Source organism: Fusarium tjaetaba (assembly GCF_013396195.1).
Source record: "Fusarium tjaetaba strain NRRL 66243 chromosome Unknown NRRL66243_c0000212, whole genome shotgun sequence".
NCBI classification, from domain to species: Eukaryota; Fungi; Ascomycota; class Sordariomycetes; order Hypocreales; family Nectriaceae; genus Fusarium; species Fusarium tjaetaba.
The window spans coordinates 229,817-250,590 of record NW_023501408.1 but is presented as its reverse complement, the minus strand read 5'-3'; the positions used below and the strand labels follow the sequence as shown (position 1 = coordinate 250,590).

Genomic DNA, 20,774 nt, shown 5'->3' with positions numbered 1-20,774 from the left:
AACCAAACCCTACACCTCATTTTAGACACTATTAACAACTGGCTCTTATTTACTTTAAAATCTAATGTAATTAATCGGAATCCCGAACCTTGTAACTGGGATCCATTATGCGTCAGCACTAATAAAAAGGGGTCTAATAAGTGTTTCTGTCAGGTTCATAGACATTACGAGACTAATCAATGCTTTTCTGCAAAGCTGCAATTGTCAGAGTTGTCCGTCTAAGAAATTTTTATCGGCTAACTAAGTGCTATTACACGATCGAGACAATGCACTAACAATTAGGGTATCACTGTTGGTAGACTTTCTTGACCCTTCCTTCAGCAGCATCCTTAATAAACTCCTCTAGACTTCTACCCTGGAGGGAGGGGTATAAGTCCTTTGCAAGAACATACCCAAGGTAAACGGCGTTCTCCGGCGTGTTATCGCCTCGCACGCCCCAAGACATCCAGTACTCGTAGATACTTCGCATTTGGTTCTGTTCTGTGGATCCTCTGAAAGGTGCTAGCATTTCTTCGAGCTGTTCCTTTGACAACTGCAATGGTTCAATAATGGTTGACGAGGTTTCAGGTCGATAGACTTACAGTAGTAGGCTCTGGCTTCTCACCAAGCACCTTCTCCACCAATTTGTGGACTTCATTCTGCGTCTTGGTCTCTGTGTAGGCCAGTACTCTCTTGTTAATAGTTCTCGGGTCGCCCACTATGGCAGCGACGTATTTTCCGATGTCTCGAACATCTGTGAGCGCAGAAGGGATATCACCGCCGGCGATAATATTGTTGTTGGGGAAGACGAGGCTTTCGTCCAGCTTGCCGGACGGGACTCGGGGCAGAGTGATCTGGTACCACCAACCCACATCTATTACGGTGTAGGGGAGATAGATACGCTGGATGTGATCAAGGACTGCCTCTTTCTACAGTGATAGTCAGGTATGTGGTCTCATGATGAGGAGTCAACGTACTCTATCGCGAGCATCCATTATACCGCGAGGTGCAATGGTGGCAAAGAAGCAGGGCACATATCGCTTCACACCAGCTCTTTTGGCTGCATTTGACAATGGAATTTCATCATCAAGCGATTGAAAGTGAATGGCCGAGATGACTGTGTCAATCCCAGTGAGCGCAGCGACCAGCTCGTCATGACTTCCACCAAGATCAATTGGCGCAATCTTGATGTCTCTTTCTTTCAAGCTGATAGTCGCTGGCTTTTCAACTGAGCTTGGTCGCACCAAAGCTGTAATTTCCTGTTGTCTGTCAGCGCAGTCAATCATGCGGGAAGAGTGTAGGGGCGGACAAATTGGGTTTCGGATCCGAGAAGGCCATTGACAATCGAACCTCCAGTTTCTCCAGTGGCACCAACGATCGCGATCTTTGTTGTCATTTTGTTTTTAGTTTATGATATGTGTTTGTTTGATGGAAGTGATCTGCAAGTTGAAGGTATTTAACATATTCGCTACCAAACTCCGCAAGGGCCGGTCCACCCAGTTTGGTCGCTGCGGAGTTAAGGCAGATAAAGCCCGACTCCGTGCTCTCCAGGTGAATTAATTACATTGCAGGTACAAGGAATACAATTTGAATTGCCCCGATAGTATAAGTCAAGTTTCAAGCCTGGAGTTTTCTTATTTTCAGTGGAAGCATGTAAGTCATTTATTTAGGCATTGAGAGTAAACTCCGCAAAACTCCGCAGCAAAACCAGTTGACGTACTTGTTTTGACTTAGGTGTTCATGGCCTTTAACTCTGGCTTGGCTGACTGAACCTCCACGTAACTGAACGACCCACTCCATCCGACAAATCCGTTTTTTAAACTGTGAAAGGAATGGTTCCACCGTTTTACGGATTCAGTCAGGAACAGTAAGCAGCCCAACAGTGGCGAGGCAACAGTGCGGAATTGACAGACAGATTGCAATGATCCACCCCCGCATTCATCACGATCTTGCCCGGTTTATTTCCAAGCTTATCAGACTTTGGTCGGAAAACACATGACTTGAAGCCACCAAACTCGGGACTGGCTGCAGTCGCCATAGAGTTTTCGACGCTTCATTCATGATATGCACAGCTTGCATACCCATTTCCACAAAGGGAAAAGATGAGCCTTGAATTGAAGAATAAAAAATCGATGACACTCAATCATTTCACACGGATTCCCAAACCGAAGCGAGGGTTGCACATCTCTCGGGTTCTAGACTCGACGCGGCTGAAGCTTCTCGGGTTCTGAAGCCGAGGGGTCCCAGTACCGAGAGGACCATGCGGGGTTACACTGACACCCACCAATTGACTTTGCGCATGCTCTTTATCTGTCCCGAAGCGGTCCAGAAGCCGATCAGGTGCCTGAGTCTAAACCCAATAGAGCGGAGACGCGATATCGTTTGGCACTGCGTTACTGGTGATGTCTGCTTGACGGAAGATACGGCTTCGGTCTGCGATACCGCTACTCGGCGTGATGACCAATCACCGAACGACAATTAACATTGCTATCTCTCCATATCTCTGGCTGAAGGGGTCGGGTGATCAGCGTCACAAGACCTGTTCAAGCGTGCGTGCACTATCAGAACTCCCGAAGACCAGCCTCACTATGACAAAAGTATGCATCCGATACGTTGTCATCGTGAGGGGTTCGACCCGGAACATCGGGGTCGTTATCTTCTAGCCCGGGTTCCATCAGGCACACGATTCTCTATAAGAAAGTGCTATGCCTGTCTTGTCGAGCTACTCTGTCAAGTAAAATAAACATAACCAATTTCATCAAACCTTATCTCCATAAAGCCCACCACAAAATGTCAACTGCGAATAAGCTCAAGGTGAACGTCGAGAGCGACAACTTCACCGAAACAAGCCACCGAAGTCCCGTCCGTGCTCTCCCTTCGACATGGTACAACTCTCCCGAGATGTACGAACTAGAGAAGCGTGCCATCTTCTCCAAGAAGTGGCTGCTTACTACCCATCAGAACCGGTTTCCCAAGGCGGGCGACTGGATGAAGTTTAACACTACTGGCTACGAGTTCGTCATTGCCCGTGATCGAAAGGGAAACCTCAACGCCTTCCATAACATCTGCCGTCATCGCGCTTTTCCTGTCGTTCAAGGCGGACAGCAAGGCAACTCATCCATCTTTGCATGCAAGTACCATGGTTGGTCTTATGGACTGAGTGGCAACCTCGCCAAGGCACCCAATTATGATCAGCTCGAGAACTTTGACAAGAGCAAGAACGGCCTTTTCAAGATCCATCTAAAGGTCGATGCGTATGGCTTTGTTTGGGTCAACCTCGACAGTTCTGAGAACCCGGAACCTTGGACTCGCTACTTCGACGGTATTGATCAGCAAGAACGGCTTCAGAAGGTCAACTGGGATGACTACACCCTCGATAATGAATATAGCATGGAGGGTGAATACAACTGGAAGATCTTGGCCGACAACTTCAACGAATGCTATCACTGTCCCACGACCCATCCCGATCTTCCTACTCTTGCAGATCTCGGCAAGACAAAGTGCGACACCGGCGAAGGATGGATCAAACACTCGAGCATCCAGACTGAGGAGCAGAAGAAGAGCGGGATGCAACTCGCAAGCACATACTTCTACCCCAGTGCTTCAGTGGTAGTCTTGTAAGTATCTGATCTCTTCCGATCTTGGGTGCCTCTGACACCATGCAGGCCTCACTTTATGATGATTCAGCGTTTCATGCCACTTGGCCCTACCTCCTCTTCCATGCACTATCAAATCTTCCGCAACAAGAACTCATCCGAAGAGGACTTCCATAATATCGCTGATCTGTATGCACGCGTTGTCTCGGAAGACAAGGACTTGTGTATTGGCGCCCAGAAGAATCTCAACGCAGGTATCTTTGTGAGTGGGGAGTTGCATCCACGATTGGAACATGGCCCACTATCATTCCAAGAGTCTCACCGACAGGCGATTCACGAGCATGCCAAACTTGAGAGGGAAGCAGGCAAGCAGATCTGGCCTGCAAGACAGAAGTTGCCATCTGACGAAGCTGCTGAGGCTAACAAGGAAGACGAAGCCTTGTGTTCGAGCTTGTCTTGTGGTGGCATTCAGGAGGTGTTGGCTTGGTGATTTAAGACTTAGTGGGAGTATTAAAATGAGACCGGAGAAAGAGATAGATTAGATGTTTATGTCAGGTACTTAGTAAGAATGCAAATGATTTTAAACATTTGTTGAATTGAGTACTAACCTGTCAGTAACGCGCCATGACTTGGCGGTTGACTTGTATTTCTGTTAGTAAAATAGTGCCAGTACCGTGAGTCGCATTGTCTCGGTTATAACTGTAATTTCTTTTATTTCCGTATATCCGTCTTAAACCTCCTACTATCTCCAGAATTTTCTAGATTTCAAGACGTTGAATATCCACTCTTGCAAGCACTGACTAAAAGTACATCACAAGTTGTATCGTTTGTATATCCGGCCTAGCGCTCTCCTTGAGCAATTTTTCATATTATAAAAGAGTGCTGTTGTCATGCACTTTTCATTCTTCATAATGACGCAGAGACCTCATACCTGTTACTTAAATTCTCCACCTCTCTCTTCTCTTGAACGACAATCATGAGGTTTGAACAGGCCCTTTATGTTGCTGCGTCGCTTGTCGGCAATGTAGCTGGTGTTGCCGCTAGTAACAAGCTCTTCTCCGGTGCCACTATTATTGCTTGGGATGAATCTGAGCCAGAGCCTCGGGTCATTCGCGATGGCTATTTATTAGTCGAGGGCGATCGGATCGCAAGCATCACCACTTCCAAGCCATCTAGACTTCCCAGAAATACCGAGGTCATCGATGCTACCGACCAGATCATAAGCCCCGGCTTCATTGATACACATCGCCATGGTTGGCAGACAGCTTTCAAGACACTTGGATCCAATACTACCCTGGCTCAATACTTTGGACGTTACGGAGAATTCGCAGCTGCACCCCATTTCAATGCCGAAGACGTTTACTGGGGACAGCTAGCAGGACTCCTGGAGGCCCTGAACGCCGGAGTGACAACTTCGCTGGACCATGCTCATCATACTTGGTCGAATGAAACAGCTTATGCGGGTCTCAATGCCTCAGTGGAGAGTGGTGCTCGTGTGTTTTGGGCTTATGCTTTCCATGATGTTCCGGCCTTGAACTACGCAGTCAAGGATCAGATTCCTAACTTCGTTGACATCGCTGAGAGTGGCCTTCTGCAAGACAGCAATGTTGAGATAGGAATCGCGTATGATTCGTTCGGCCCGAATCCTCCAGATGTTGCAAAGGAGGTAGCAAACCTGGCGCGAGAATTTAATGTCTCGGTTGTCACAACCCACTCTCTTGCTGGACCCTTTGGAGTCTCCAACCTTCCCGAGGATGTTCACTCCTTTGACCTACTCAACACATCGATACCAGTCATCTTTTCTCACGGCAGCTTCCTCACGGCCACTGGCGCCAACCTTCTTCGTCAGACAAACCAATATCTCTCCATCACTCCGGAGTCGGAGATGCACTACGGACATACGCATCCACACTCTTACTACATCCAGGATCAGGCTGCGCTCGGCGTCGACACCCATTTCACCTACTCAACCGACATTTTAACCCAAGCCCGAATCTGGTTGCAAAGCGTCCGCTATTTCTTCTTTGACAAGGTACTCTCTGGATGGGAGGTGCCCAAGAATAACCCAATGAGTGTTGTTCAGGCTTTTTCGCTTGCAACTCGAGCCGGGGGTCTCGCACTTCGCCGTCCAGAACTTGGAGTCATCCGTGAAGGAGCAAAGGCAGACCTGATTGTTTGGAATGCAGCCGAATCGCCCTCACTGCTGGGGTGGACAGACCCCATTGCTGCAATTATGCTGCATGCCAGCGTTGGCGATATCTTGCATGTCATGGTGAATGGGGACTTTGTGAAGCGGGACAGAAAGCTAGCTATTGCTAACTATTCAACCATCAGACGAAGCTTTCTTGAGAGTGCTAGACGGATAAAGAATATTTACCGAGACTTTGACTACCCAAGTCTCAAAGGTGAGTTCAATGGAGGGGGCTTTTACTATAGAGAGGCAAGGGTTGCAGACACTGAGAGAGGTATGGGTAATGGGTATGGAGGGCTATATCTAGTGGGATAGGTAGTCTGAGGGTACCGGCAAAAGTTAATCTTATGAAATTGGCTTCACAATATTCATTTAGCTGCTCAAAATGATCAAGGTTCCATTCGGGCTTAAGGGGGAAAGGTATAGAAAGGCATTTCGGAACATGGAGACAAAAGCATACTGTCAGTCCCGCACGTAATGAGTACTTGGGTATTACATTCTGGTTCTAAATGGTAGTCAATTGAATAAAGTGGTGAGCCCAATCAATGCTCGTGCGTCTGTCACACCGGAACCCCATATTCCGCAAGGCGAAAAATCGGAATATGGAGAGGTCGCAGCCTTTCGGAAAACCCGCGTTCGGGCGGATTACCCCACGGGGATAACTAGCACGAATACAGCTAGCTCAACGGGACATGGAGCTACAGTTCCTCGACCATGTTTGTTATTCCATTTAAACGAAATAAGTTATTTAGTCCTCTGGTATCCCTTATAACAATGGTAAATATAACCTACCTTTTACAGCCACATCTATGACAAACGCGCCGACTCTTACTCTTTGCTTTACATAACTAAGACTCATTATGCTCCAAACACTTCCCATGCTTAGCCGGGAGCTGACCATAGCTTTGGCTGTACTCACCTTGCTCCTGGTCCTAGTCCAAAAAGCAATATCAAGGCGCTGGGCAACCAAGGGACTTCTTCCTCTTCCGCCTTCACCCCCTACCACCAACATTATCGCTGGCCATCTTCCAACCGTTCTGAAAGCAGCCAAGGAACACCGCCAGCATCTTCTGTTCCAAAAGTGGGCCGAGGAATACGGCGAGGTGTTTTTCGTCAAGTTCGGTACTTTCCAGGAGTACTTCATCAATAGCGACCAAGCCGTCAGGGCAATCTTCGACAAGGCTGCGGCCCAAACATCCGAACGACCGCGTTGGATTGTCAGCAACGAGCAGATATGCAACAGACTTAACCTTCTCCTTGTTAGCTCGAGTGAAAAGGCATGGAAAAGTCAGCGGAAAGCCACAACCTTTGGACTAACTAATTTGAATCTTGCTGATGCTGGTCTTCCATTCCTCCATTTCGAAACATTGAAGTTCCTAAATGACATTGCACAAGATCCCAACAAAGGTGCCGATCCGCAATCCCTATGGTCGAGCATTGGCCGCTACACATATAGCACATTCTCGTCGCAGATCTTTGGCCTTGATGTCCCTGAAGACAACAGTCCTGTTATCGACTACATATTCGAAACGGGCCTAGCCCAGATCCTTGGTATACTCCCTGGCTACTATTTAGTTGACACTTTCAACATTCTGGATAAGCTGCCACTATTTCTTAAACCTTGGGAAAGAAACGCAAAGGCCAGGCACAAGCGTGACTATGAGTGGTGTTGTGACAAGCTTAAGGTAAGATCCGCCTCGGTAGCCCGCAGGTCATGAAGTCTACGACTGACACGATCACCCAGAGGATAAAGTCACAGATTGATGCTGGAGAGGCTCCGCCTTATATGACTTTCATGAGAAGGGTCATCGAAGACCCAAACCATCTGGGACTTGACAGCCTCGAGGATGCCTCATACCTAGGCATGATGTTAATCATCGGGGCTTCGGATACGGTAAGCTTTACCGTACCTCGATTTCTCCATGCTGTAATACTGACAAGAAGGCAGAGCCGGATTTCAACTTGGTCATTCCTTGAGGCTATGTTAACGTTTCCAGATGTCTGCAACAAAGCGAGAAAAGTAATTGGTAAGTCTGTTGAGGCGTTTCAATGGCACTCGCGTACAAAATGCCATAGGGTACTGATGTGAACAGATTCGGCTGTTGGAGACAGAGTCCCGGTTTTCGAGGATCTGGACAGTATGCCATACATCCGTCAAGTCATGAAGGAATCATGGAGATGGCGTCCACCTGTCGCCCTGGGCCATCCCCATACCACGACTCGAGACATAATTTATAAGGATTACCGCATACCAAAGGGAGCGAGAATACATTTGAATGCTTGGTAAGCTCTCGTGTTAGTTTTGATGAGCTTACATGCTAACGCAAACTAGGGCAATTCATCGGGACTCTACACGCTATAGAGACCCCGAAAACTTCATCCCTGAGCGTTTTGAGGGTGACACAAGATCAGTGAGACATTACAAAGGCTGCGAGATGTTCAATAGCATGCTGACTAAATATCAGAGCCAAGAGAGTGCTGCATCCCCTGACGTTTCCAAAAGAGATCACTTTGCCTTCGGAGCTGGACGTCGTATCTGTAAGTCATTCGTAACGATCCATGTAACTCAGCCTCTTAATGAATCTGCCCTGCTATAGGTCCTGGCTACCATATTGCGGATAGGAGCTTTGCTGTCAGTGTTATGCGCATTCTTTGGGCTTTCGACATCAATTTGAAGCCAGGAACAAAGCTTCCTCTTGACCCCCAAAGCTTTCCAGGCGATATGCCAGGTAACCCTGGACTCGAAATGCCGGTCGTATTGACTGTCAGGAGCCCAGAAAGGCTTGAAACTATACAGAAAGAGTTTGAGGCAGCTATGCGGAACCGGGAGAGTATGGAGCCATTAGCTGGGTAACATGTTCATATGGATGTATCGAATATAGATCTTACCGCTACCTTGTGTATCTGCCACCATTACAACTTCCCAGCCAGTATTACTTACAACTCACAAATTACTGAATCCTCCGTGATTCGGCATAAGACTGTTTCAGGAATGGCCCTGTTCTCCAAGCTTGAGGCCAGGCAATCCTTTCCTCTAGCAACCTCGCAGTCTCATTTATCAGCCGCGCCAAGGCACCTCGATGTTCCAGACGACCAACCCCGCTCAAATACAGGCGTTTCTTCTCGTTTCCAGCAGCCCAGTACTTGGCATCTTGACTTGAAGCGTCCAGCCGTAGGGTTGGGAATTCATCACCAACATCGAATTCTTTACTATGCTCGACCAAAGCCCATATCGAGATAGCGCTATAAAAGAATGCCGGTGCCTCGTGATGGGCATTGGTACGGCTTAAGCGAATCTGAGACCAGATGCGACATGCATGTATCAAAGCCTCTCGTGCACTGCGGGGATTGGACATCCATCTCTTCAGTTTATCAACAACCATCGAATGCTGGGTTTTGGTGACTCTCCAGCGTCCAAAGGCAATAATCTCTCTAGTCGGGAAGTATGTCAGGAGTGAAACCATGTGAATACTAGTCGCGGCAGCTCGAGCAAGAGCTGTTGGTGGCAAAGTCTCGACATGTCGATGCAGTATATCCAGATATAAATGGGCATGACGAAGCCAAGAGAGGTCATTAAGAATACCCATGACCAGAAGAAGCGAGTTAAACGCATCAAGCTGGCCAGGGACCTCACGATAGCGGTAAAGGCCCAGGAGCACCTGTCGGAGAGATAATAATTCTTGAGAATATGAATCTGAAGTTGTTGTTAGCTCCAGGCCATTTGTCAAGTATGCTTGCAGCCCAAACCCTCTTTGAAACTATTCTTCCATGTCTCGGTGCTAGACATGCCCCAGACATTTCCATCGACCGGCATGGGAGACTGAAGAAAGTCTATTGGAATCGTGGATGAAAAGGCGAAGAAGCCAACTTGCTGGCTATCTACAAGCTAGGCTCAGTCAGTTTATTATCATTTCAGCCTTGCTGAAGGATAAAGAAATCAGAAGCAAGATACTTACCCAAGCGCAATAAAACAAACGAATTTCTAACTCGGCCCTGATCCATGCTTGCCAGCCTTGAGATACCGCATTTTCACCAACTGATGACTTTGCTGAGTTGTGTGAGAATGAAGCTATTTTGCGACATTGCGTTGCAAGCTGCGCCATTGCCTCCTGGGCACATTCTGCCAATCTCAAGTCCCCGCCGTACATCATGCCAATCTGATTGAGGACAGAAGCCTGAGCAACACAGATACTGGGTACAGAAGTCTGACTTCGTTCCAGCTATTTACGTAAGGTTTGTCAATATCGTTTATATTAAACAAGACGAGTCCAGTAATTAGAAACGACGCACTGACCTGGATGCGAATAGCTCGCCGTAGAAATTCCTGGATGACGAGGTAGACCTCCCTTGACTGTAATGTTTTCGAAAACAGGCACCCGATCGCTGAAACGGCAAGACTCAGTAGCCAGTTGTCTTTACTGGGCGAGAATGTTGCCTTATGGAGTAAAGGGAAAACAGGGTGATACTCTTCAAAGTAAACTTGCATATAGATCTGCATATGCTGTTGAGATGGCAAATGTTTGTTCGTAAAGGGGGTACAATATGCATTGTCGCTATTGAGTTGTTCAAAGGTGGAGACCATGACTTGGTAAGCTTCATCGTTTATATAGGGTACATGCCCATAGTCTTCTGCCCTCCATGGCTCAAGGTCGCCATCATCTCTGACAGAGGTATGCGAAGTGGTTTCGGGCGATGTCTGGCTGCTTTGGGCTTGAGAACCTTGGATGGCTAAGGGCTGAGTAAAGTTAGGGGTCGGGGTTTCGTATTCGAGTTGATATACCATGGGCTCATTATCCACGGGAGGCGGTACTGTATGGACCTCTGCTTGGTCGAGTGGTTCGATTGGACTCTGGAAAAAGAATGCCATGGGATGAGGTAGTTCAAGCAAGGAGTTATCAAGCATGGAGTGCATGGAACTGTCCCAATGAAAGTCTATACCAAGCGGCGACCAGCCTTGGAAGTCCAATCCATCAGTCCCAAGTGTCAGATTATTGACGGAGACTTCATCAGGAAAGTTTTCTTGCCCTGTGCCTGAATGCATCTCTATAGCATTGTTGCCCACGTCTGTTGATAGTGAAGGAGCCCCGTTGATCGCTTCAGACGCACTATTATGAACACTTAGTGCTGAATTAACTGGCAAAGGATATGGATGGCTCTGGGCTGCGGGGAGAGTGCTATGTGCGTGGTCGTCCCTCTCCCTGAAGGAAGGAGACTGGGGGCTGGCACCACAGGTTATGTTCTGTCCCTTCTGCTGCAAAGGGCGATAGACGCAATCGAGATTTTTGAGAGAACACCTTCCACATGGCGAATGGCCGTCGCAACGTTGTTTGGATCGGGCGCAGGAAACACAAGCCTTGGTTACATAGGCCACCCTCCGAGGCCTACGAGTCGTCCTTGCAGGATCATGGGTAAGCAAATGTTGATTCAGAGTATCCCTAGCTTTAAGTCAACATAACTATAGCCGAGAGCTAACACATGTTTCCCTTTAACTCACTTTCGTGTAAAGGTACTGTTGCAATCCTGGCAACGGTAAGGACGAATGTCTAGGTGCCGTCGTTGGTGCCGTCGAAGATGCTCGTCTCTGGCAAAAGTGGCACCGCAGTCACTACAAGAGTGGGTCATTGCAGGGAGTGATGACTGGCTACAGATTCGTAAGGGACAGTATTGTAAAGATTGGAGTCAACTGCTTAGCCCATGGGTATACCGTATATGGCTTTTTTATCGAGAAATGGACGGGGAGTTACGGGATAATAAAAATGCGGGGTTGGGTCTACTTCAAATTTTGCGGGGTTGCTATACGTACCATAGCACGGCAAAGATACCGGTAGACAATCTCTTAGGTACCTAGTTACGTCGTAGCAATAAGGAACTAGTCCCAATAAGAACAGATATCCTTCTTTTTCCACATCTATTTATAAAGTCTTAGCTCGACTGCGCGTTTGTCAATAACTGTCGCCAAGACGGCAAACCCCTTGTTTCCTCCCACTCCGGATGGGCTTGTAAGTGGTATCGAGTCGCTTAATACCATGTTCTAAGTGGCCGATTGGTGATGGCCCTCATATTTATAGGCAAGTAACATCCGTCACATGTTACACTGCACCTGGGGTATATCGAATCAGATCATGAACTTGAGGGTAAGCCCCGTAGCTCTGCGCACAATTAAAAGACGGATTGATCTAGGTCGGAGCGCAGCTTTCTTCTTCACTTTTGCTCGTGCCCAACTCTTGTCTACTACTGCGCTGCTGCAAATGTCTCAAAAGAGCCCCAAGAGCGGTTCGCCGCGTTCTCCAAGGTCTCCTCACAGCCAAGGGCCTGTGGCAGCTGCTGTACAGGCGCTAGAAGTCGACGACCTTGCTGAGGGGGAGGAAGATGACCCAGGTCTTGGCGAAGACTCCGAAAGCTCGACGGCCTCCATCACCTCGAGCATTCTCCACTACCGCACCATCAATGGTAGGACCTATCACAGCGAGAGAGGGAATGCCGCCTATTGGTATTATCAGTCGTTTTGTGGCCGAAGGCAAGGCTGATATTGTGCCAGGGGCTCTAACGATGAACGGCAAAGTGAAGCCATGGACATTGCGTAAGATCTAAATCCTTTGCGGAGATGTGTCAACTAATACGTCTAGGCATCACATGTTTACTCTTTCGCAAGACGGTGAGCTGTACTTTGCTCCCCTCGGTGATAAAATTCAAGTAAGTCGTTTGGTCTCTCAGAACAATAAGCTCTAGGCTAAAGCCATCCGTTACTACCAGAGGGTACTTGACATTGGATGCGGAACAGGTACGTGAATGCTTGTAGCAAAGTCATCTGGAGTTACCATGCTGATTTCAAAAAACTCTCATAGGCATATGGGCCATGTCAGTAACCGAGAGATCTCGAGCCTCTGTCCCTGCTGACCTGAAAGTGATTTTGCCGACAAGCATCCAGGGTGCGAAGTAATTGGGACGGACATTTCTCCCATTCAGCCTTCATGGGTACCACCTAATGTCAAGTTGTAAGTTGCGACCCGTTCGCTAAATTATGCCATCGTCTCATCTATCTATAGCGAGATCGAGGACTTTAACCAAGATTGGACCTTTCCTTCAGAGTCTTTCGATTACGTCCACCTACGCTATTTAGTTGGATGCGTGCCCAACTGGGACTATCTATTTGAACAGGCCTTTAAGGTTCTTAAGCCAGGTGGCTGGGTAGAGTCCTTTGAAGCTTCCGCTATCATCGAGAGTGATGACGATAGTGTGAAGCCCGACTCGGCATTGGCACAGTGGGGACCTATCTTTATCAAGGCCTCTAAAACGATTGGAAATACGTTCACCGTCGTGGGAGACGATCTTCAGAGACCCGGCATTGAGAAAGCAGGATTTGCAGATGTCAAGCAATGGGACTCAAAGGTTAGCCATTCTTCCGTGATTGATAAGGATACGCTGACAAGTCCCACCTTCAGTTACCTTTGAACCCTTTCCCCAAAGATCCCAAGCTTAAACAAATCGGTCAGTTTGGTGAGCTGTTCAGTACTCAGGACACTGAAGGGCTTGTGTTGTTCGTTGCCAACACACTAGGATGGACTCCCGAGGAGGTCCATGTATATATCGCCAAGTTCCGACGAGAGATCAGAGACAGGAGGAATCACCCATATATCCGCCTGAGAACTGTGTGGGCTAGGAAGCCAGAGTAAATATGAGGTTGCTTCTTAATTCCTGTTGCCGGCTTGAGTACCTGATCGCTATGGAATTAAATTACACAGATCTATGAACATTCGGATTCTCGAAACGCTGCATACAATTGAGGATTCAAGTATGACGTGAAGGCCAGATCATCGCCTTGACATGCGACAGCGAAGTAGGTCTGGACCCCAGTGGCTTGGTCGAGCTGACCTGGCGGTGCCAACATATCCAATGCACGAAGATATGATTGCGAGTAAACCCCATACCCATTCCCATGCTCTTCAAGATACCCTATAAGTCCCACTGCAGCTTGAAGGTCGTTATCAGCGTAGTGTCGAACTGGTATATATGCCTTGACGTCTGGAATCGAAGATTTTGGTGCAACGTCAAAGTTAAATACTGCCCCGGATGTCAGATGATCCACCTTAGGTAGCTCATCTCCAGGTAACGCGTCATGGTTGAGGCCGAGTGCACGTTTCCACAAATCGAAAAACTTCTCTAGAGACTTATCCATGCCTATGCGAAGTCCCCCAACTGTCATAACATCTCGGGCAAAGCGGAAAGAGGTTTGGTCGGACCTTGCGTATATCTTGAGCCGTGAAGCACCGGGTTCGACAAGGTCTATTGCCAGCATGAACGGGCGGAGCTGTCTTCCATCATCGTCGCTGGAGAGATATGCGTCCACGTGATGCAAAGCCTCGATATTTTGACATCCTGAGGTTTCAATCGCATGTTTTATCTGGTGCCAAGCGCTAGCATCTTGTGTCTCAACTGGTATAAAGTATACTTTGACCGACAAGCGACCGTGCAGCAATTCCAAGGCTGCAAATATTGTTGAGCCCTTTGTCGAAATTCCAGAAGTGGATGTTGTGAGATACTCAGGACCCAGCAGCTCGTGCGAGAAATGTTCAAACCAGGTTAGATCAAGTTCAGGAATGTTTCTGGCGAGGTTGTAAACTAAATTCCGAGTCGGGATTTGATTGAATGGATCTTGCTTGGTTCCAGCTAAGGGACTGACAAGCTCAATGGCGTATCTGATGTCAGGCTTCTTGTTTCCAGAATTCCATTTCCAACTGTACTCAATGGGAGAGTGGTCATCGGTCATGAAGCTGTTCCAGGGTGCCATGCTAGACCGTGGTCTAGGCCCCATTTCTGGAACGACCCACCGGTATAACAGCAGTAGAGCTTTGTACTGCTCATTCAAGTCGTAGTCCGCTTCTGCGAGGAGGGTGTGGAGTTGTAGGCCGAGAGTCTTCCACCACCATTCTTTGTCTCCCGACAAAGGGGGGAGCCATTTGTCCAAAGTCTTCCATGCGGATTGAGTTGCCGGACCAGCTTGCAGTAGCATTTGGACGTGTTCAGTGTGTATCATAATGCGAACTAATGATTTTGTTGATAGGAGTAAAGCATAAGCTTACAGCCCAAGGGCTCGATGTGTCCTTATATTGTCACTCTTGTCAGTGAGGCAGCGTTGTCACTGCAATGAAAGGGATCTATACCTAATACACACTTCGAGGTTTCACTAGACACAGACAGTGAAACAGCCAGCCTGAAATCGAGATCCATGAATCCTCTCACTGACTCAGCAGCTATGAGGGATAACGCGTCATGTGAATCAAATATCGCGTGGCCGACTAGCGTAGGTTGCTGAATGCGACTTTCGCCTGCTAGGTATTGCCTTTTTCACCAAGAGGCATACGATCGTGGCTTTCGTAGGTGAATTTTCAAGCTTCAGTGCAGCTTCCTTGTTTCTCAGTGACAAAACAGCATATCTGTTGAGTTTAAGTAAATTCAATGGATTTATGAGTTATTTTACTCAAGAGTGATGCTAAATGGTTGCATTTTGCTTTGTAAGCAAATTGAAATGTTCCATGTAACATCGTTCACGTGTTTTACTAGAGACAGATACATCAGAGAGAACTCAGGTTTGCTTGGCATTGGGAACCCCGGATTCGAAGAGATAGACCTCTTCAGAGGCATCATCCATCATCACGCAAGGAAGTCAACGGGATACAGCGTTGAAATGCATGGCAGATGAGCCGCTTGTGTTGACGGCGCTATTTAATGTCACCTAGCAAATCAATACATGTATGCGAGTTAAACGACTGGAATCTCATAAACCAGGAATTTTCAGACAAACATAGACAAAAGTGTTTAACTTTTATAATACGCTATTTAACGCGCAGTATACTGGGGAACGGCCTGTTGGATCGAAGCAGATAGATTATCTTTCTACTTGTGTTATAAGGTTTAAGGGTATCTAGGGTAGTGAGCACTTTGAAATAGCGGAATGGGACTACGGAATTGCCCCGTGTGTCTACCCCTCTTTCTTGCAATACCCTTGATTTTCAACCTTAAGCTGAAAGTTAACGCTAACCTAAGAAGGAAGTGATTGGCTGATTCTCGCAAGCCCACCAATAAGCCCAAGTTGATAATCCATTTTATGGATATACGCGCCTGCAAGTACAAGCCTGTATAAGAATACTGGCCACCGGATCTTAGAAAGGCAATCAAGTCGGCGCCAGCTGCCTGCCAAGAAGGGCTACCTTTTCTTGTCTCTTTTATTTTTTCCCTCATTCTGTTGATATCTTCTGAAACTCACAATATGATTGAATCATCTTCGTCGTTTATTGAATCATCGATACCTTTGTATCACAATGCGGTCAAATCCGTCATCTTCAAATGCGCGGAATTACTTATGGGTATCTTTGTCTTCAAGCTTTTCTCGCTCGTTGCGGCCCGATCAGGACAGTTCACATCATACCTTATGTTCACGGAGGATTATATCCAGCGAACACTCTACATCTCATCTCGTTGCTTATCGCGAGCGGGACTAGTTGTTATTGCTTTTAGCCTACTCAACATTGTCTTTTCACTTTATGGCACTCTTCTCTGGGCACTAGACTCGCCAGGCTACATATTCAAAGCGACAAATGCGACAGTTGCTGATTACGACTTCCAGAGAAATAGCAATCCTCCCTATATCATTCAACTCGCTGTCAACAGGAGTCAACTTGGGAGTATCACACAGAAACTCCCTCAAGTCGTTGGCTCCGAGCTTTTTAATCCTGGTCTGAACTACACTTTGACCGGAAAAGTCACTAATGGCCACGAGACTCCCGAGGTTATCCCACCAACACGACAAGATGGTGTCGGTGCCCGTATCTGGTTAGACAGTGATGGATTTTCAGTTTCCCCAGACACTCTTTCAATGTACCCTTCAGTAGGGAAGATTGGTAACGCCACCTTTGACACGAAATGTGTGAGATTTGATGGAGGCTCTGCTGTCTGGAATTGCACTTTCGACAACGGTTTCGCAATCGAGTATGTAGAGACCGTAACAGGCATGCCTGAGGTGCATTGGAGTGATGCTACTGATCTCGATACAAGATATATTCTCCCTGAGAGATTGGACAATATCTGGGTCTCGGTTGGAAAAGGTGGTGGTTCAGCCTTGATGACACAAGTCTTTACTGTCACTAAGGGAAAGAGGCGGCATACTTTCTCTCAGGCCACTTTGAAGGTTACCATGATAACAAGCCCTGGTGACCCATTTGCCAGAGGGGAAGTCACTGACCTAGTCCGACGCACCTGGAGCTCCAATGAGACAGAACAAAAAAATCCCCTTATTGGCAACATCGTCGATGGCATGATAAATGCACAAAACAATGACCTCAGTTATCTTTTCGGCGCAAACGCAGTCGGTAATGACAACAGGTCGGCTCTTCAAAGCGAGTGGGGCTTTTACACACCACAGAATAACAACAATAGCCAGTACTCCATTGTCAGCATCACCACCACAAACATGACTCTCATTCGATCTGAAGAACTTGACAAGGCACCTGAACCTTTTGAGACATGCGAACGATCGAACTTTCAGAATGAGGCGTTTGGTGGGAAGGTGACCAAGACTGATTGCGCGGCGTCAAAGCCTGCAGTTGGAGAACAAGTCTTTTATGGCCAGGTTGACACTGCTGCTATGATGATCATACGAGGGTTGGGTGCCCCTCGGTCTAATCTCAGCGCCGAGTCCCTCGACAACCATGTCTTGAACTGGATATGGGACAACTCTGAAACAATCGAGTCGTTGATGATTGCTAGAGGGTACAGTGTCAGCGTCGACCCATCACTTGTACAGATAAGCGTTGACAAATTGATGGTGGCCATGTCTCGCTTGCAGCTGGCGCTTAGCTGTCTAGCTCTGTTCCTGGCCATTGTAATGTGGCTGGGTCTCATGGTCGCAACTGATGCACACTGGACCGGAACCCTCTTAGCAAACTTGATACACACAATATCGGAGCCAAACAAGGTGAAACCAGGCTACATCACACGGGTACCAAATCTGAGCCTGGTACCTATTGGCCAGAAACGTGTTTTAGCTGTGGATGGCAGGGTTGTAACAGTCGCTGACCCAGCCCCTATCGCCATGCAGCCTGTAAGAAGCCCAGGACATTACACAATTGAAACAAAAGGAGACGCAAATACCGGAACTTATTCAGTGGCTTACCAAGACCCCAGAGCTGGAAGGCAGGCACTCTTATCTGAGTATCAACAAGGATATGTCAATGAGCGGTGATATTCAATAGTTAAATAGCAGCCTAACTGCTCGCAATTGTACTTAGATAACTGTTTAATTGATTTACCGGGGAAGATTGATATGTAAATCAGTGAGTCAGTCTATTAGACGCTGAGTCTTAGAGTAAGTTATAGTAAATACCTGCGGTTTTATATATTAGGGCTTAGAGGTCGGTGCTTTGTGCTTCTCTATAGCAAGACTAGTAACGCAGGGGCCTCAGGCGAGCCAGCACATGACCAACATGCCATGCTTATTGGTAGTAGTCCCTTAGCTCCCTTCCTCTGACGTGGACGAATTACCAGCGGTGAAGCTTACTTTCGATAATTGTAGCGTATAAACTTATCTTTAAATTGAAATTCTATAGCTAAAGCTGTCAGTGTGCCAGGCCTCTAGTCCTGCGAAGTGAAACGTGGTGTTATAAAGCGATGCATATTAATCACACTAGTGATATCCTTTATCTTATACTAGTTATTTCTAATAAGTAAGATTTCTTATTTAAATGCCTGGCCCTACTAGGCTAGGAGATTGACCAATACATCAGCTTTATCAGTCACATATTTATTAATATACACAGTCATTCTAAAACTGCAATGCTAGAGCAATATAGGATCAAGGGATGGCCAGAGTGAAAGCCATAGATCCAGATATTTATGGCAATCTGAATGGCTATATATAAGCGCTGTATTTTAGGTACTATGTTCCAGTTAAGACTGGTAGCTAAGAGCCAGCCCAGAACGATTACTCTTAGTGCGACCTAATGTGTGTTGACTGCAGACCAACAGCATAAAAACATAGGCGGCAATGATATGATTCTGATATTTGCAGGGGTGGATTGTTAATAAAACAGAGGACAAGTCCCTGTAGTAGCGAGAATAACTTGATATTCTGTTTAGAAAATGTAAGCTCTTTTTTTACTGTCTTAAGACTTTATTTTCTTAGAATACTAACCTTTCCTCTTCTACAGATACTATCACCAAAGCCACTGTAACTTAACTTTTATTACAATGAGAACTACAAATATCTTTATCACACTCATTATGCTTGTTAGCGTTGCAGCACCAGCACCAATTCCTGAGAAGCAGCTTGCTGATATGGATCTCATAAAGCGGGAGCCGGGCAGAGTCAGTAATGCGATATGGACTATTGCGTCTATGGAAGAGTTGAAGAAGAAGATCATAAAGAAAAAGCAGGATGAAGCAAAGTCTAATATTTAAGTGTCTTTTATAGCCTATCTAACAGGTGTACTAAAGCATTAAGTCGTTGTATGGAGTTCTCTACTAGAGTTTAAGCTCGGCCGACTGTTTGCAGGTCTTTTAGTTTAGTTTTAAAATTGTGAACAGTTGCTGCGAATTGACATTGGGATAATTATTTACCATTTCTGATCCTTAAAACAGGTTAGTGGCTTCTTGATAAACATCAGTTGGGCAGCAAGGGCTGCTCTGAATAAACGCCAGAGGTGATACTATGCATTGAGCCATTTTGGGGAAACGAGGGACTGTTTCCTCTTCGACTATGAGCTTGGGTGCAAAAGCAAGATCATTTGGAGATCTGGCAGATCTTCTTTGTAGCATATGGCAGCAGAAGTGGCTGATAGTTCTCGCTAGAGGTTTCACTATAGAGTCCATTGCTGGCCTGGTGAATTCTCTGCAAAACTTTGAGGTGGCCGTCGTACATTGGACCACCGCTCCAAATAATCCCGTTCAGCACCAATCGAAGCATCGACATCCCAAACAGCCACCGAGCTATCAATGCCAAAGGTGGCGAGATAATTGCGCTGTGAAGCACAATGATGTTGGTCAGACCTCGACGATCTATCCGTGGAAATGCTCTGCATAACCCTGCTTTTACCGGATTTGCTGATGAACCCTTGGATGAACACGTCTGCTTCATGCTCGTTTCCGTAACTCGGCAGATGAGTTCAGCAGCCAGCCTGTTTTTCAACTCGGCCTCGATACTATAGCTTTTGTTCATGGCTGAGCAGTGGTGTCGGACCGCCTTGGGGAAATTGAATGCCTTGTAAAAGTCTTCCTCCAGCCGAATGAGAGCTTAAGGAGCCTCAAACGCACGGTTAATGTAGCTGACACGGATGTTGTAGACAACGTGGACATACGTACGTCGACCTAAGATGTATCCGAATTGTTGAAACCCTCGTAAACGCAACAATGCAATAGTCCCAAGAGTATGAGCCGTCCAGCTATTGATGTCGCCTTTGCCAGTGGAGACGATTGATTCGAAGAGACCCAACGTAAGCACAGCTGCTAGAGTGGCATTGAGTATTGCCGTGGCTGGGCCAGCAGGGCTAGCATTGGTTTGGCCCAGCGCTGTTGAGAACTCTTTGAATGCATGATATGGAGTCTCTTGGCTCCGATGACGTCTGACTAGGGCAGTCATCAACGCAGCTCATATTGTGTAGGCCAGAGCGTCCTGTGCAGAGTTTTGCAAGATAGCCTCGGCGTATAGCTGAGTTGGGTAGCTGGTTAAACAGTGCTATCTATATGAGAGTATGAGATATTATATAGCCCTATCAGTAGTTGGGACACTGATGGACAGACTTGGAGAGCCCTGAGAATTGGGCGGTGACGGCGTGGAACGTTCCGCAGTATGATTGGCCTTTAAAGGCTAAAGAATACTTTAGATAATTACTACTTATCTAACAGGTTATACAACTCGGACATGTCGCTGCATCCCCGCATCCCCGCATTACCTTATCTTCCTTCCTGTTTGAGTATGCAATCCCTCGAGACATGCAGGATCGTTGGGGTTGAGGCAC

The 20,774-nt window shown here is 47.0% G+C and overlaps 7 protein-coding genes across 7 annotated transcripts; 4 read left to right on the top strand and 3 right to left on the bottom strand.

Annotated features, from left to right (window-relative positions):
* Positions 1-286: 286 nt before the first annotated feature.
* FTJAE_9389 (isoflavone reductase) lies at positions 287-1,375 on the bottom strand (the record flags this gene model as incomplete). Its single annotated transcript, XM_037356305.1, has 4 exons — positions 287-532; positions 582-908; positions 957-1,238; positions 1,289-1,375. 4 exons carry the CDS (start codon positions 1,373-1,375, stop codon positions 287-289), a joined length of 942 nt encoding a protein of 313 aa, XP_037203641.1.
* A 1,394-nt stretch (positions 1,376-2,769) lies between these two features.
* FTJAE_9388 (cytochrome P450 monooxygenase oxidoreductase) lies at positions 2,770-4,065 on the top strand (the record flags this gene model as incomplete). Its single annotated transcript, XM_037356304.1, has 2 exons — positions 2,770-3,596; positions 3,645-4,065. 2 exons carry the CDS (start codon positions 2,770-2,772, stop codon positions 4,063-4,065), a joined length of 1,248 nt encoding a protein of 415 aa, XP_037203640.1.
* A 486-nt stretch (positions 4,066-4,551) lies between these two features.
* On the top strand, positions 4,552-8,620 carry FTJAE_9387 (oxidoreductase; the record flags this gene model as incomplete). The annotated part of the gene is made up of 8 exons (XM_037356303.1): positions 4,552-5,980; positions 6,703-7,451; positions 7,511-7,660; positions 7,715-7,793; positions 7,860-8,049; positions 8,099-8,177; positions 8,232-8,304; positions 8,364-8,620. The coding sequence occupies 8 exons, from the start codon at positions 4,552-4,554 to the stop codon at positions 8,618-8,620; spliced, it is 3,006 nt and encodes a 1,001-aa protein (XP_037203639.1).
* A 97-nt stretch (positions 8,621-8,717) lies between these two features.
* Positions 8,718-11,069, bottom strand: FTJAE_9386 (uncharacterized protein; the record flags this gene model as incomplete). The annotated part of the gene is made up of 5 exons (XM_037356302.1): positions 8,718-9,460; positions 9,514-9,652; positions 9,723-9,986; positions 10,061-10,871; positions 10,993-11,069. The coding sequence occupies 5 exons, from the start codon at positions 11,067-11,069 to the stop codon at positions 8,718-8,720; spliced, it is 2,034 nt and encodes a 677-aa protein (XP_037203638.1).
* Positions 11,070-11,888: 819 nt separating this feature from the next.
* Positions 11,889-13,439, top strand: FTJAE_9385 (methyltransferase; the record flags this gene model as incomplete). Its single annotated transcript, XM_037356301.1, has 6 exons — positions 11,889-12,256; positions 12,393-12,459; positions 12,520-12,547; positions 12,695-12,761; positions 12,813-13,155; positions 13,209-13,439. The coding sequence occupies 6 exons, from the start codon at positions 11,889-11,891 to the stop codon at positions 13,437-13,439; spliced, it is 1,104 nt and encodes a 367-aa protein (XP_037203637.1).
* A 71-nt stretch (positions 13,440-13,510) lies between these two features.
* On the bottom strand, positions 13,511-14,800 carry FTJAE_9384 (tryptophan dimethylallyltransferase; the record flags this gene model as incomplete). Its single annotated transcript, XM_037356300.1, has 1 exon — positions 13,511-14,800. One exon carries the CDS (start codon positions 14,798-14,800, stop codon positions 13,511-13,513), a length of 1,290 nt encoding a protein of 429 aa, XP_037203636.1.
* Positions 14,801-16,033: 1,233 nt separating this feature from the next.
* FTJAE_9383 (uncharacterized protein) lies at positions 16,034-18,004 on the top strand (the record flags this gene model as incomplete). The annotated part of the gene is made up of 1 exon (XM_037356299.1): positions 16,034-18,004. One exon carries the CDS (start codon positions 16,034-16,036, stop codon positions 18,002-18,004), a length of 1,971 nt encoding a protein of 656 aa, XP_037203635.1.
* Between the last annotated feature and the right edge of the window lie 2,770 nt (positions 18,005-20,774).